Consider the following 17,350-nt stretch of genomic DNA (forward strand, 5'->3'; position numbering starts at 1 on the left):
CATCTTTGATCCAGTGGTGGAATCAGGAAACGACCCGTCTGGTAGTGCTGGATGAGGAAGCGGATGATTTAGTGCGGATGGGTGACAGAGATCGAGGCCAGGGGAAGTCCTAGGGACGTGTTTCGTCTCGGGACCCTGGGTTCAGGCACCTTCGGAGAAAAGCTTGTTTATCATTCAGGACTTCCTACTCATCCTCAGAAATGTTTCAACTGCCGGCCAGATCCTTTTCCACAGAGCCTCCATGCACTGTCCTATGAATAAAGCTCTATGTGAGCAGATTCCTTAGCGGGGCTCTGTATAGTGGAGAGATGTGTCATCGTGTTTAGCTCCAGATTAGCTCAGAACAACAGCTGTCTGTGATGCGAGTATGTGTATTTGTAGAGTGTGTTGTGTGTGTGCATATGTGTGTAGTGGAAGTGTTAAATGCAAGAGGGATCTGAAGTAGGGTACAATGGCCACATTCTTTATTCGCTTCGATTTTGCAGGCTGTCGCCAAGCGAGCATTCCAGCCCAAAAGGCCAGAGGACACACTGGCCTAGTAATGAACATCAATGTCTTCTGAGATCTCTGTGGAGCTGTTGGCAGTTTCACTCAAATTCCATTTCTACACTGAGGAAAACCAACTTTGCCCCAGCACTGTCCAAATCAATGCTTCGATGGATGCTGTGACTTAGATGACATTCATTTTGTGTTTTCTGTAATTGTGTTATTGTTATGATGACATGTTTCTGTACTGGAGTTGTTTACTCCAAAGTCTTCTTGGGCCTCCGAAATGTGTCAACATTTTCCAAAGCTTCTTTGTGTCTTTACCAGCATCATAAATCAAAGGGTCATTTTGCATGGGCAGCTCAAACACCAATCAGTAAATGGCACGTCAATAGCTGCACCGTAAATCAACCGTGTCATAGCTGGACATGTGGATTCCAGCCATGTTCCCCCTGTCTGCCACAGCAGCTGTAGAACGATGTTATTACTGGTCCTGATTCAGGCTGGCACAATGTGTCTGGGCAGGGCAGCGTGACTGAGGGGCAATAGGGTTGAGGAGGGTGAAGTCGTCTTTTTGGTGCCGTTCCCCAGTACCAGTCCAGCCCAGCTGTTGTTGAGGATCGCATGAGGCCTCAGACTCCGAGGTGTGACTCTCTCAGAGCTTCACAGTACATTGTTCTTGGCCTGGACCCAGCCTGTTGGGACATCCCTCTGCTCCCCAACACCCAGCAGTGCTGTTCCCATCCCATCGTGCGAGACGTAAGACTCTCCCCTTTCATGCTGGGCCCAGGAAAATATTAGGATCTTTGTTTTATTTGTTCTTTTGTTTCGAAAAAATACGGAAAGAGGGTGTTGCTGTTGTAAATGTGGTCTGGAAGTGATTTGTTCGTTTTTTGGGTCAGGGATTTCTCTATTATTGACTCAACCTTTGTCTTTCTCCAGGGTTTGTTCTCTAACAGGAACAGGAAGGACAACATAGCTTTTGGTGGAGTCAGCAATTCTGAGCGACAGTACTGTAAAACAGAGATGATGTCATACCACCGGTGCACTCAGATCGAATCACAGTCATTTCTCTGTACGCTGATGGCCTTGAGTCTTGCCAAGGCTGAGAGCTTTTGTCTCCTTCATTACATTAAGACGTTCCCTCCATAGTAGGCCGGGCCGTACCTAGTATCCTTGTATCATGCATTAATTTTTACGTGATTAGTTTATCAGGTTACATGATATTGAAACAGCCGTGGGTCAAAACTAGCGGATTCAGCGTAATCTGGAGAGGCATCTGTAATTACAGCCCATCAGACACATCCTCTGAGCCCGTTTGTTGACAGATGTATCTTTGGTCACCATGGTGACCAGATGGTGCTCTCTCCCTGGCCAAGGGCTGAAAATATATCTGAGATCTGTTTAGTGTTTTGGATGAAGCCCCTAGGGGTTCTTGAATTTCAAGTCGTGTTTTATACAGGGATCATTTGTTGGCCCTACCTGCTATCTGTTTCCACTCCTGAATAACGCTATTGTATTCAAATGTGACAGGGACGCTAATATTTCATCTGTTATCATTCGACCTCACACCTGACCCGCCCTGATTTATGGAGGCACTGTACTCAGTGAGAAATCTGACTTTACAACTGTCTGTGTGCCCTGGAGCGCATTTCAGAAAGTAGTACATGCATGTCTGAGTGGGAAGGCTCGTACTTGTGTCGAGTTCGCCGCTACGAATTGTAGCCGACAATGCATTCGACTCGGGGTCTTGACACATGCTCTCCTCCTCCGTAATCTCCAAAGACTCCATTGTGTCTCCTACAATGGCTTCCTTTTGCTGCTCTCCCGTCGACCACCACTCAAGACCTCAGGAAAGCCCCCTTTGCGATGGACACAAGACACTATTGACCGGGTGCCAACTCCCACAGACAGACGGAAAGGAAAGTCTTTAATAGCTTTAATTGGATAGTTATTGAGTATTAGACCCCTGGGCCATGTCTTGCACATCAGAGCATGGAGCGAGCACAGGTTTCCCGGCAAGACCGTTCATGGCGAACACCGTTCACCTCCTGATTAGGAAACAGCTCCCTGTTCTCAATCTGCTGTCCCACATCCTGCTCCCTTTCAAAGTGACTGTTGCAGGAAATAGCCAGAAGAATCTTAATTGAAGTCACGTTGAGCCTGTGCGCATTGTCATACGCAAGCTTAAGCCTTCATCAACTCAGTTTCCTGAAGGCATTTCATTTAGTCAGCACCTTTGGAATGTGTTAGCAATATGTTTTAAAGAGGAATTGTATATTGACACAGAACAATGTCATATATTAGAGCATGGAGGCTCAGTGAAGCGAAATAGATTTTTTTTTAACATGCTACACAATCTCTTAAACAGAGATCTGTTGTGTAGAATAGTTCTGGAGTTCAGTTCTATTGTTGCCTGGCTCTCCCAAGTGATCTCCAATAGCTTGTGCATGGTGTCTGCCTCACTTGACGTTTCAGTGCCAAGAAGACTATGATTAGCAACAGATCACAGCTATCTGGCCCGTCAATCATTATGTCATTTCTCTCCTTGTGTTACAGTCCTCCGCACGATCCCGGGGTTTCTTGGCTGGAAGTGTGCTTTTTCTTTACGTGTATAATGAGAATAATGTACAGAGGTCCCAGTGCAGTCGTTCAGTGCAGGGTGTGTATCTGAGACGTGGGTAGAACAAGCAAAGGAGAGGGTCTCTGCAGTCTTAGAGGGTGACATCATACCTGGAGAGCCCAGGGGTCCTTGGAGAGCGTTCTCTGGACCAGCCCGGATCCCTCCTTCCACACAGACGTGTTGTTGCTGCTTCCATCAGTAGACAGGGACGGTGCGAGCAGGAGTCAGAACACACAGACCTGCTGATGGGGGGGGGGGACCCATGGTGCTGATAATCAGGGTCATCCCACAAGCCAGAGGCCCTCCTGCTGTCAACAGAATCAGGGTGAGCGCCTCACGGCTAACAGGGGAGCCCTTGGGTTAGAGGGGGAGACCCCATTACCCCGGGTCATGTGAATTGTCACTGTTCATCACCCAACACACCATCGCTGTACACGCATCATTGTCCCCGCGACAACAACATGTCAGTGGTTTGGTGGCGGAGTCAGCGATTGGCCTCGCCGCTCGGCCGGCATTCTGTTGGCCGAGGTGTGTGACCGCAGGAGACCGGCCCACCGTGGAGGCACATTCATCAGGCTCGCCGGCTCGCTCCTCTCTAACGCTGTGGGTGTGTTTGGCGGCTTCAGTGGGGGAAAGAAATCCGTCATTGTGTGCAAAGCTGTGCTTTAAATAGAGGCGCTGCGGGGGAGGTTGAGTTCCCCTAAATAAGGACCACATGGGAGGACCACACCCCTTGTTTGAGCTCACGGTTCATTTCCACTCATCCCCTCCAGCACGGCACCACTCTGAGCCAGGCGATCAGGTCTGCCCCGCCCCTATGTCCATGACCTCAGGGCTGTTCCTTTGGATGATTTTGGGCTTCAACTCAAGCAGAACACCCTGACCTTTGTGCTGGAACGAAACATGCCTCAAACCACCTCATTTATATTGATATTCAGGGAGAAAAGCCTGCGCAACAAACAGAGAGGAGTGGGTGGAGTCATTCGGCAGGATCCTGTCAACACTTGGAAAGGAAAGTCTCTTTCAGACCTCTCCATGACACATTTCGTGGGTCTCTGCAGATGGAGTTTCACAACAGAGCCTTTCTGTAAAAATGTATTTTTATTTCACCTATAGCACATACACAATATGTTTAGTGTCATATAATATTTCCAGATAGAATTATCCCTGTAAAAAGAGTTTAGTAAACAATGCCACTTATCATTGTAAATGAACACATTACTATGCTGCACTTCCCGAGTGCACTAAAGTCAAAATCCTCAAGAAGAAAACCCAGAACAGGCAATAGGCGTTAAGAGTGTTGGTTTCAAATTAAGTCTAAATCAAGAAAACTTCTCTGTAGCTAACTCTGTAAGAATTTATGTTAAAGGTCATTTGAATTAGTGGTTTTTATAAGCTATTGACTGATAACAATCACTGCCCACTCCACAATCATAATCATGAATCTTCTCTCCAATTTCAGGCACTGGTTTAGCCTTGCTTTTTTAGATTAACACGTGTGCGTCCATAGTGTACTGTATGTCGTTTCATGTATTTGGATTGTCCATGTTTACAGGTTCATATGCTTCAAAAATTCTTACGGAATTGTGATTATGTAATAGTGTGTTATGAACAGCAAGGGCACTATCTTTAAACTAACAAATACAAACATGGAAATGTAGGATAAAGGCAAATAAGCAATAACCGATAGACAAGGCAAATTACATACAAAATCTTAAATATAGACTTGTCGACAAAAACATTTGAGTTTTGTGAGTTTATATATATATTCAAAGCATTTTCATCCTCACTATAACAAATGTGAAAGTTTGCACTAAATATCCAATATTTCTAATTGAGATGATACAAGAGCTTGGTGGTAGGAGTTGATGGACAATTGAAATGATTTATAATTGGTAGAATAAAATATCAGTCATGACATAGTCAGATCCCAACATTGATGAGGTGCACTGCTGGGGCAGTATGGTCTGCGTCGTATTTTGCTTTGTATCCCGATAACATGCATCAAAAGTTGCTGGAGTAATATTCTTCGAGTTCAATCCAAAATGGCCTGCTGCTGGACTGTCAATTATTGAGCATTGTATCAGTTGTCATAGCTACCCGGCCGCACCGATGTCCTATTGGCAAATCCTGAACGCAAATGTCTGTGCTCATTGGTCAACGAAGTCTATGTTGTAGGTGAGCTGGTGGCCGTTGTCCCAGGCGTACAGGACCTTCTCCTTGGGGTTGTAGTCGATCTGGGTGGTGAAGGCGTACTCGTTGGTGAAGGGCAGGCGTGGGACGGCCTCGGTGTTGGTGTGAGTGTCGTAGGCGTAGTTGACCTCGCCCTCCTTCTGGTTGTACACGTCCACGGCGTACAGCACGCCGCAGATGATGAAGCAGTTCCCGTACGAGTTCCTCTTCAGCCCCGTCCTCCAGGTGGTCTCCTTCTTCACCGACAGGTCCCCGGGGTCCAGCTTGGCGATGACGATCACCTCCTGCTGGGAGTAGTCGTAGTCCGTGGCCGGGTAGATCACCCACAGGCCGCTCTCGTCCACGGCGAAGTCGATGTCCGAGTGGCCCCTCCACTTCCAGGGGGTGGTGTCCTCGTACACCACGTCGTGGAGGAGGGTCCAGGCGGCCACGTAGCGCATCCGCAGGTCGTACTTGATGATGTTCTTGGTGAACGCCCGGTTGTAGTAGAAGGCGCCGTTGTACACCACGTGGCCCGTGCCGATCCAGTTGTAGGGCAGCTTGAAGAGGTTGCTCCAGCGACCTAGGACCAAATATGGCAATACTCCCGTAAGCTTTTTGCTCCACCTCCTATACAGCCCACGGGAGGGTATTCTATCAACATGCTCTAGCTGTGGCCACGTCGGAATACCAACCGCATCACGGAAATATTTGGACAAGTCCAGGAAAGTATACACAGTGCTTTACAGGAGACAAAACATTCCCCTGGCTGGTCCTCCTGTGCGAAACATATGTTCTGCTGGTGTCACTCTGCTACCTCATTAGAGTTGTTATATCATCTCTCCATAGAGAGGGGAAGCTGGGTGCGGGACCCAAAAAAACTTGTCATGCTTCGCCCCCCCTTCCCCCCGCCCCCCCCCCCCCCCCCCTGATTCTAACCCATGGCCCTAATCCCTCTCGCTCTACACAGTTCAAAGGAGAGGTCTGCGCACATGTCAGACTCGCCAGGCATCACAGCCACTCACCAAGATACCTAGTCATCCGCACACGATGGTAAACTCACCACCCTGACGGATATGAAAGGGAAGTGGAAGTGCATTTTAAAGCCTGTTGTCTAAACACATTTCAATCAACTAGGCCTGACCTATGCACGGAGATAATCTAACGGGGAGTTAATCCGATTTGTCTGTCAAGATGCACATGGAAGGGGCTAGATATCTTCTACGCCACTGGATGGTGAGGGTAACACAGACTCACTGAAGCCACGTTGAAGCAACATTCTTGACATTTCATATTCGTTATGACGATGCAAACTGGAGTGACCCCGTACCCTGTTTGAAGTTATCCAGGTTTCGGAACTCCACCAGGTTGTTGCCGTAGTAGTAGTTGGTGACGTAGATCTTGGAGTCCTTAGCGAGGGGGTCCTTCATCCAGGCCCCCTCGTTCCTCCCATAGCTGTGCTGCTTCTCCGGGGGGGAGATAGATGCCAGGGTCCCCTCGCAGTCCAGGATCTTCCCTGCCAAGGGGGAACATCACACAGTCAACACCACAGCACCACTCTGAGGAGTTTCACCACAGGTTTCTATTCACACACTTCCACGTCGAAATGGGATTTTGACAGCCAATAAACACCACTGAATAAATCCGAAAGAAAACACATTCCAAAACGGTTTAATTTGCATATAAACAAAAAAGATCCCACTATTGTTTCCTCAGTCCATTCTCAGGCTTGGTCAGGTTACCTGCCCGGTGTAGCAGAGGCCTGCTGTTGTTGTCCGAGTTGTCCAGCATGAGCACGATGGTGGGGGCTGGTCTGTCTGCTCTGAAGGTGCCACTGCTGCTGGTGGGGGCCGTGGTAGTGGGCGGGGCTATGGTGGTTGTTGTTGCTGCTGTTGTTGTTGTTATGGTGGTGGTGGCGCTGGCAGCCGCCACGGTTGTGGTCTCACCCGCTGCGGCTTCGGCATTCTCCAGCACGATCTCCGAGTCCCCGTCCTCCGAGTGGCTCTCTATAACATGCTGAGTGTGTGCTTTGGCACTGTGGTCTGTGAAAAAAAGGAGAGAGCGTTGGGAGGGAGGCCATGGGATTCTGTTCGAGGAAGTCAATTCACTCATTTTCTGCCTGGCCATGTGTTTTCTGCTAGTTTTCATTACGGATAGTTATCTCAATCCCTGCAACGGGGACTGCATTCATGGAGAACGAGTGTGAAAATAAGAGGCTAATACAAATGTACAAGGGTCTGTACTGAAACCAAAGCCAAACATGTTTGATTATAATAAAGTATTATAATTGAGTGAAACGGATCCCATCCAGTAGGTGTTTTTTTTTTAAGAAGTGTGTTTAAACAGTATTTACTACAGGAGCCTGTTGTAATGTAAAGTTTTGTTCTGTATGTGGGTCAGCATCTCTGGGCCACATCAAAGACATACATTTACTATGCAGCCCACAGATGACAGCTTGAGGCTTCCTCTCTCTTTGTTTCTCCTCTCCTCCCTGCCTGACCCGCTGCTGTCTCTGGATTTGTATACAGAATTCCACAGCCCCCCTTGTTCCCATCCCTGACCACAGAGAAGACAGGAACAGAGAGCTAAAGAGATAGGAACAGAGAGAGAGAGAGAGCGAGACAGAGGGGAACAGAGAGAAAGGGATGGAGAGAAAGAGAGACAGAGATGAAGAGAAACAGGGAGACAGAGGGCAAGAGAGAGAGAGACAGAGAGGAAGAGGGAGGGACAGAGAGGAAGAGAGAGGGAGAGAGAGGGAGACAGAGAGGAAGAGGGGAAGAAAGAGAGACAGAGAGGAAGAGAGAGAGACAGAGAGGAAGAGGGAGAGAGGAGAGAAAGCAGCAGAGCAGACCAGAGGGCAGGCTGCCTCCTCCTCCGCTCCTCATGCTCTCACTTCCTGTGCTGCCCGACAGATGTGGGAGATTTAAAGGCAGGGCCACAGAAGGGCAGCATCTGCCCGACACGCGCCCTCTCCACCTCAGACGGCTGGATGTGCACGCTAGCTGACCACATGCCTCCTCCGAGGGATGTGCGAGGAAGGGACTGATTCGGATAGGGGACAGCGTCGTAGGGCTTCGCTTGGGTTTCAAGATTGAGAACAATGCCGGTTCGAAAGACTTTGTTTTCTTTCATCCTGGGAAGTAGGTGGTTCTCTTCTTCACTCTGACAGGTGTGGAGGGAGTCTCCGCAGTGAGGCTGAACGACCGGACAGGGCAGAACACAGGGCCTGACAGCGTCAGTGCGTGTGCGTCCTGTGCAAACGCGGCATACCTATTCACTCAACTAGACTCAAAGAGGATTGGAAGGAGTCAGGAAATGTTTGGTCGGCTTTTATCTTCAGAGTGAGGAGGGTCCCCCGCACATTGCGTGTGGGGGCGTGAGGCGGAGGCATGTCATGGATGTGGAAGTGTTCCACACAGACGGCATTCCATTAGCTGCATGTATTTTGTCAATAAAAGATTTTGGATTTCCTGACCAGTGAATGCACACAAGAAATTCAATCCCTCTGCAGGCAAAGGCTGTTTCGTAGAACACAACACCAAAGAAGGCCCTATTGAGTATGTGGGGATCCATGACCCGATGGATTTATTGTTTTGTTTCCACAAAACAAAGATGCAGAGATTTAAGATATTTCTATTGTCTTCTTTATACTTCCCAAAACATATTTCAATGGGAATTCTTAAGGTTGGGCTTGTATTGTGTGGCAATGACTCTCTGCGGGGTAACTGAAATAATATTCTCTGGTGTTTTTATGGTTCAGCATAAATGTGATAAACTGTGACATGTTTCCTTATTTGGGGTGTTTTAGCTCACAGTAACAACTGGTTCAACTGGTTCCCAGATGAGCTCATGACAGCTGGGCGGGCCCTCAGCTGAAGTCAACCCCGACCCTTTTCTGAGGGTTGAGCGGAGTTTCCTGTGTGGAGGAGGAACTGCCTTTCCTCACCTTTACCGCCTGTGCCATGGCCGTCCCCGTCCACCTTGGCAGCTTTGTAGTACGTGATGCCCCTCACCACCCCGGGCTGGTGCCCGGCCACCTTGGCCTTGGCTGTGGGGTCGGGCTTGACGGCCTTCCCCGGTTTGAAGTTCTCTTTCTTGGGCTTGACGACCTTCTCCTTGGGCGTCTTGGGAGGGGGTTTGGACGCGGGGGTTTTTTTGTTGGGAGATTTCACGGCATCCTTGGTTTTCTCATCATTGGTGTCCTGTAAACGTTGACATTCATGCCATTGGTTTAGACGGTTCGGCCTATGAGCTTGAGGATGTTGATGTGTGTGTGTGTGAGTTACCTGAGCTTTGTTTTCCATGGTGCCTTTCTGAAGCAGCTGCGCGCTAAGGCTGGATATCTCTTTCTTTATGGTCAGCATGACGTTGGAGTAGTTCTCGTATCTCTTGAACTGATTGGTCAGAGTGGTCATGCTGTCCCTCACAAACTCATTATCCCGCGTGAGGTTGGTCTTGATAGTCTGAAAAACAAACCCACATTCTCTCAAGATCCAGCTAGTCCATTGTGTGACTCGAATGGAAGTAACTTGCTAACTAAACAGGGGCCTGTGTCAATACATTATAAGGATTTTACTTCTCCCACCAGCTCTACAATCTCCTGCAGCCTTTAGGAGGACAAATAGCAGCAAGTTTATAGACAGTTAGGATACTGTAACCATGTGTTTCAGAGGGGAATCACAAGTATTCAATTGCAAACTGTTAAATAAGGTCACTGTTGGCATCAAATAGACAGTCAGCCCTAATAGTTTGGCAGCTCCACAACCCACTGAACCCCTGCATAGGTTAAGGCTCAAAGAAGCCCAGTCTGGGTGTCTTGTGTCATCCTGAGGTTGTAGAACTGGCAGCTTTCTCCCCACCTCCTCCAGGGTGTTCATCTGGGAGACGACCTTGTTGATGTAGGAGTGGACCTTCATCATATCCAAACTGAACAGGGTTCCCTCCAGTAGGTCCACCATTGATTGCAACTGAGCGGTCACAAAACACAGAGAGGAGCATTCATCACAACAAAGCGGGCCGACAGGTTGATGAGAGTCAGTTGGATTGTGAATTGGAATTCAATACGACCTACAAAACCATGAAAACACTCCTGTTGATTACTAGTATTGACTACAACAGTTCAATTGGCAAGCCTCAGAGCTGAAACACCTGCAAACTACTGCGCACTCTCAAGACCTGACCAAAAAACACATTTTTGGTCTTACACAGTCTCATAATACTCTTCAAGGCATATTGAATCACACTTATTTTAGGCCTGTTATTTGTAACACAATCCTTTAGTTTAGGAATAGTGACCACTAAGATGTGTAGTAGCCAGACAGGCAGGGCTAATCTACAGTGTGGCAAATCTAAACCAAGTCTGATCAAACATCTGGATCTGGTTGTTCCCCACGTATGGAGCATAGCGTGCCTCCTCTGTCAGTAAAAATATCAAATGTGCACTTCAATACAAACGCAAAGGTGCTGTGCCGTGATGGCCTCCACAGATGGGGATCTGATCGAACTTGAGTGAGGTCATGGGAAACGCATGTGTAAAACGGGGAGGCATTTATTTCGGGGCCATTCCCATGGTTGTCGGCCAGCGCTATATCAAAACAAGAACCGTGACCTCCGTCTCTCGCCGGTCCTTGATTCTGTCGACGAATCAGAGCTGATCAGCTGGGGGCCCCCGTTCGGCCAACGAGGAGCGGCCGTCTAGTACTTGCCTTCAGCAGCTCGGGGGCCTGCTTCTTCAGCCTCTCCATCTTCCACTCGTTCTCGCAGGGGTTGAGGGAGGAGGGCGGGGCCGTGCACGAGCACTTGCAGTCGGAGCCGGAGCTGACCGTCTCCACCGTGTAGAAGTCCTCCGGGCGGGCGCTGCCGCTGCGCAGGTGGGCGCACGCGTCCCGGCTGAGCGGCCGCATCACGCACTTGCAGCGGCAGTCGGAGCCCTCCGACGTCATCCTCACCGGCTCCGTCTCCCCGAAGATCTGGAGAGGGAGAAGGGGGGGGGGGGGAGGTGGGAGGAGAAGGGGGTGGGAAGGGGGGGCGTCGGATTACAGGGGTGCCCAGTGGACTTGAGCAGGAATAAGTATCCCTGACAAGCATGAAGTGGACGTGGTCCGGTAACGGGGGGCATTCACTGTCCGCTATGATGTCACAGCGTGGGTCAGGATGTGAGACGGCATTACCGCGCCGGACGCTTTCTGAGAATGCAACTCTATCTGACCGGGTGATCGATGCTCGGGGTCGGGCCTTCCTATTACACTAATCTACCCCGTGACCTGGCAGACTCCCAGACTGAGCTCAGGTTCTCTCCTCTCAGCGGTGAGTCTGAGAAAATGGACTTTCTCCTCCGGTGGATGTAGACGAATAATGTTTCTTAGCGGAGAAAGAAAAGCAATAAAAATGAACCTGACCACTAGGCATGTGTTTCCCCTTATTTGAAGACAAACTGTCTTAACTCAGATAAAAGCCATTGGGACAATCATTATTCATAAAGCTCTTATCACCAGCTGTGTGTAGGGGTTAGGACTCCTCACTCCTCATGTCAGGCGCATGGAGACACTTTTGAACCGAATGTTTTTTTTTCAAGAGAGAAGGGGAGGCAAACAGGGAAAGGGAGACCATCACTAACATCAACAGTCAAGTTCGAACATGTCCAGAGTTATTCCTTCCTATCACGGCCCCATTGCAAAACATGAAAATGTAAAACCCTCTTGCTGAGTTATCAGTGACCTCATTCTGTTAGAGCTTAAGGTATTGGAATACATCTAAAGTCTGTCTCCTCCTGTCTGACTCCCGTCTTGCAGCTAGCCCCTTTCTCTCCGTCCATCTCTCTCGTTTCGAGGTCAGGAGGTCACCACACTTTCCCGACGCTGAGCTCATCTTCCATCACCTCCAGGGCCGAGCGGCCCGACCCTTCTGTCCGTGGGCTTAAACTGTCATCTTCCCCCCGGTGAGATTTAAGGGTCTCTATAAACCTCCCGGGGCAGAGACACATGTGGTACCACTTACGGCAGCGCAAAGAATGCGGCATTATGGAGATCCTTCATTAAAGAATCCCGTCGGCCTCTTGCCCCCCTGATCTCTTTTGAAACGTGGCTCCGTCTGAGCTCCCGCTCTGCCACGTCGGATCAGGACGGAGCGAGCGTCTCGGCCGCCTCGCAGACTCAGTCTGCTGGGAGACGAGGCCTGCCCTCGACCAAGAGGAGTCAGGTGGTTAGGGAATCGGGCTAGTAATCAGAAGGTCGCTGGTTCGATTCCCGGCCGTGCAAAAATGACGTGTCCTTGGGCAAGGCACTTCACCCTACTTGCCTCGGGGGAATGTCCCTGTACTTACTGTAAGTCGCTCTGGATAAGCGCGTCTGCTAAATGTAAATGTAACAGGAAGCTCATCTGTATCTCTCTACCTGTTGTTGGATCGGCGCGCGTGCTCATGCCAGTACAGCCGTGCGTGGAGCGCCTACGCTCGCTCTGGGTGATTAGGACAGAGCCTGGTGGACTGTCTCGGAGGCTGAGAGAGGCTGTATCTCACTGGCTGGTGAGGGGAAGGGTTTTGGAAGTGCGGGTGGGGAGAGGGGGCAGACGCGCGGGGTGGACAGGGGGCTCATTAGTGGAGGAATGCAGGGCTGAGTGACAGAGGTGGAGTGGGGGGCGCTGCCCTCCATTGCCGCAGACGCACTCAGAGGGTGTTTGATAATGGGACAGGACTCCTCTGTGCTGTGGCCAGGCCAGACCCGGCCTGCTCCTGACCCATGTCCAGTAAAAAAAAGCAGAAGGTTGACAAATCCTCCAACCCCATGAAAACAGAGTGGATTAGCAGATTAAACTTCTCTCTGAGAGGCTCTGGCCATGGACCTGCCGGGCCTCATTGTTCAACCCCAGCCATGACCAGCCAAACCCCAGCAAGACCTCAGCTGCTCCTTAGCAACTTGGGCTTGAGTGCTGTGGGATGGCATATATGAGGGGATTCCTGCCAGCTTTTGCGGTTGCCTTCTCAACCCAAATGATTGGACTCATATTCGGTGTAGCCCACAGGGTTATACCGTGCCAGTACTTTGCAGTCTCCTTTCTGCGTCTTTTATTCTGGACTAGAGCTCTGGCCTTATTATGATCCTTTAAAAATGACATGGCTGTGGGCTGAAGACAGTTACTGTGCCCTCATCAACTGTAGCGTCCGATGCCAACTTCAGTCTCAACACAAGAGCAGACAGCAGAGCGTGGCCGTAATTAGGAGCGAAGAGAGCTCGACGGACGCTTTGAGTTTGGAGGTTTTTGGCTTTGACCTTTTCGAGTGCGGTCAAGTTTGAAGTCAAGAGAATAGACCAAACACAAACTTTTGACTTCACAATAAAGCACAGGCTCACATTCACACACTTTAGCGTACACTATCAGGTCAGTGGCTGAAGGTCTCAGCCAGCAGAGCACAGTGACTGATGAAATAAAACCCCATTTGTGCTCACGACAACTAAAAGCAGCGTTATAACACAATAGCCGGCAGATTCTGAGTCCTTGTAAGCCTTATCTTTAGATGCAGGCAACATGGTTTTAAGTGTTACAGTAACAGCCACCTGTCTCCAGCCTTGGGTCACATAAACAAGGATATCCTTTCTTCTCATTCCTTGTGTTTGGTCAGTTGGTATAGACCTACTGCCTGACTAAACAATGGATAATTAGATTTTGGGCAAATTAGTTATTTATAAGTCTAGTTCCGTCGACCACTTATGAAGGTATCAAACACTTTCCCTACTTTGTTGCTTTTGCTAAATAAACCAGATGGAAGGTTCTAGTAAATGACAGCTAAGCTATGAGTAAGACATAGAGATGGAAGGACTACATATGTACAAGGTATGTGCTTCAATTGAATCATGACGCGCAACATCCCAATAACTCTGCTCTCCAGTCTAAATTAAGACTAAATGAGGGTCCAATACCCAAGAGTATCCACCTGAGTCTTAATCTAATTAGTGGTGCTTATGATAAAACAGTCTTGCCGTGCCACTGGATGGCTTAACCTGGAGAACAAATGGCAATTTAAACCTTTTCTGGCAAGTAGACGAACCATGAGATTGGAGTCTCTAACATGCGCAGGAATACTTGCATTAACACTGGGGCGTCAATTAGCTGAACACAAGCTCACAGAGGACTTTACTTTTGGGAGTACACATCCACATTCCTGCCAGGGCTGTTTATGTGTCCAAACACTCATCTGTTTTCTGTCTGGTTATTCATTCACCAACTGTTATCTCTCCATTATTGGTTTATGTGAGTTGTCTGTTATGGATGAAATTAGCTGGCGTGGCCTTTGTTCTCGATCCAGATGCTGGAGATTGATGAGGGATGTTTCTGACAGCAGGATAAAAGGAATTGCGTGGCTCCAGGTTTGAATCATTGACTGTTTTGTATATCATGACAATCAAACACGCTTTAAATAAAAATCCGGGGGCACAGACTTTATTATATCTTGGCAGACCGTGTGCGTGTGTGATTGGTGCTCGAAGGCATCAGTTAGTTCCAATTAGAGAAGCAGAAAGTGCCTGTTTCATGTACTATAGACCCACTCAGATACACAGTCTGAGGAGACTGGGGAATGCCTACAATGGTGCAAACTTAACAGCCTCACCGTTGTATTGTCACGCACAGGGCGACCATACTGTAAATAGAACTTCAAGGTTCTATACAAAAAAAGAAAAAGATTTTCTATCAAGAGTTTTGGATTTGACAGAGCATTGTACAGGGGTGATGGAAGGCAGGTTCCCCCGGCCTCTCGCTCCTGGGCTCATTTCCTGCCGTTCCCGGGAGTTCTGTCTCAGCCGTGTGGCCGAGGGTCTGGCTGTCCCTCAGAGAGAGACACGCTCAGTCCACTCCCTTCATCAAGCCCCAGTGTCACACAAAGTCTCCTCTTTTCCTGACTGTGTCCTCCCTCTGGCCCTCGGACCCAAAAACGACCTTGCAACGTCCCCGGATTGGTTTACAAGCAAAACAAGAGGCAGGTGCCTTTTTCCCAAACCACTGCGTAATGCCCTGTGCGTCCTCTACTGAGTCTTCTAATCATCTCTGAGCTTTTAGTCTGGCCAAGAGACTGAGGTCCCTTGGGGACAGGGGCCACTGGGGACAGGGCAATATAAGACAGACCGCAGCACTGAATGTCACAGCAGTCACACATTTACTTGGCGACCTTCCGTTCCCCGCCCCCCCCCCCCCCCCCCCCATTATGGACTGTGCTGCAGATGTTTATTTACGAGACAACTGCAAAAGCACGACGTGAACTTACAGTGTGACCCCGCCCCCCAGCCCAACCCCCCCCCCCCCCCCAGCGCTGCGTCACCTTCACACTAGTGAGAACAAACTCGTTCCCTGGGTCTCCTGTGCCCATGTTTTACTCCAGCGGGGGGCTGGGGGGGGGGGGGCATCCACTCAGGACTGTGTGGGGAGCAGGGATGAGACTGTCCTCAGGGGAGAGCTAATCTGCCTCCGCTCCCTCTCTACCATGGGAGAGGGGTTACTGAAGTCCAGCAGCTGTGCAAACAAGGCATGGCAGATATTACTGTTACCCCACTGGGTGCCCCCTCCTCCCGGTCCTCATCTACCTCCATGCGCTCCACATGAGTCCTCATCTGAGAGGATGGCCAGTTGGATTCCTTCCCTAGATAGGTAATGTGACGACTCATAAAACACATTTTCCAGACTGTCTTATATTAAAGGGTGATATTTGTGGTGGATGACAAGATATGTTGTGAAAATAGTGTGAAATGTAAAAGGTGTAACGATTTGTCCGAATGGATTGATGGGGTGGATCCCTCTTCCAATAAACAGTAGGCAGCAATTGGAAGGGTGTACACTGTTCTGGGACACCTTCCTTGTTTAATAAAATGGAATGTGAATCCTGATATGAAAATCCTTTACTTTTTTTGCAACAGCTCTTTTCATTCACTTTTCATTCAGTGTTGAGCTGGTGTATCCTTTGATGGAACATGAATGGACTCAACTCTGAGCAAATTGATAAAGGCAGACAATAAGATAAATTATCATTACTCATTAAGACAGTTGTGATCATGTCATAGGACGAGAATTAAGCAATGCTGAAAACAATTACGCGCATGCAGTAAATGGTGAGTTTCTTATTGAAAATACAAATTGAGGTTTGCATGTAGACGAACAAGGTATTTATGCAGGCAACCTGCCACAGATGATGAAGGTTTAGATACTCCACAGGTGAACTACACAGACTGTACAGGTTTTACTACACAGGGAGTACATAACACTTCACAGTTATATTTGACTTACCTTGCTCTGCGCATTGATATCCTTACACAAGACCAGAAGGCAAGTTAACATATTCGTAAGTCTCCACATTTTCTCGGCAACGCTTGATTAATTATACAGATTTCCTTTGCCCTAATACAATGAATGGCGAGAGCAGTTACTGTTTTAAATCCATAAGGTTATCAAACATCCGCTCCAAACATCATTACTCCATTGCCATGTGTCCAATTTGCGTGCAGTGTTGCTGTAATGCGTGAAACATTCACTTTCACGAGCTCAAGCACAGTCCGTGTGCCCTCCACTCTTAGCATCATTTGTAAATCTTCCACCGGTCTTCTGTCCTTTACAGATGGGAGGGGCAATGTGGACACAACTTGGCATGATTTCACTATCGATAAGTCCTCTCTCTCTTACTCTCTATCTCCCTCTCTCCCTCTCTCTCTGTTATGTTATTTAATGTAGTGGACTGAAACATTTGTATTAATTAACATGTTACAGTCTTATAAAGAAGTTGCACTGTAGACCATGGCTTGACTGAATGCATGTGTATTCTGTTTACCATATGACTCAATAATAACATGGTAGCTAAGTATGGTATACATTAAAATTCAGTTTATATGTGAATATATATGTTTGTATAATAAATTAGACAAATCGATAAACAACAAAGACAGAAACCTATGAACTTTGAAAGGGCTGTAGCGCCATCGTCTGGTATTCTGTTAGACCGTAGCCTAACACTGATCAAGGAGGTTATGGCGATGAATTTTCCTACAATTTCGTGTAAATAAATTACCACAACGTAAAACATACTTATATATC

General features: G+C 48.4%; 1 protein-coding gene across 2 annotated transcripts; it reads right to left on the bottom strand.

The window, feature by feature from the left end:
- Positions 1–5,104: 5,104 nt before the first annotated feature.
- Positions 5,105–16,844, bottom strand: olfml2a (olfactomedin-like 2A). Of its 2 annotated transcripts, none has more exons than XM_062454922.1 (8): positions 16,550–16,844; positions 10,987–11,250; positions 10,141–10,248; positions 9,568–9,744; positions 9,228–9,483; positions 7,024–7,323; positions 6,612–6,797; positions 5,105–5,864 (listed from the first exon to the last, which is right to left on the bottom strand). In XM_062454922.1, the coding sequence occupies exons 1-8, from the start codon at positions 16,616–16,618 to the stop codon at positions 5,260–5,262; spliced, it is 1,965 nt and encodes a 654-aa protein (XP_062310906.1). In that variant the 5' UTR covers positions 16,619–16,844; the 3' UTR covers positions 5,105–5,259. The 2 variants fall into 2 exon arrangements, with proteins under 2 accessions (XP_062310906.1, XP_062310907.1); XM_062454923.1 differs by lacking the exon at positions 16,550–16,844 and adding an exon at positions 15,591–15,640.
- Positions 16,845–17,350: the final 506 nt, after the last annotated feature.

The sequence above is a fragment of the Osmerus eperlanus genome, chromosome 28 (genome assembly GCF_963692335.1).
Source record: "Osmerus eperlanus chromosome 28, fOsmEpe2.1, whole genome shotgun sequence".
NCBI lineage: Eukaryota > Metazoa > Chordata > Actinopteri > Osmeriformes > Osmeridae > Osmerus > Osmerus eperlanus.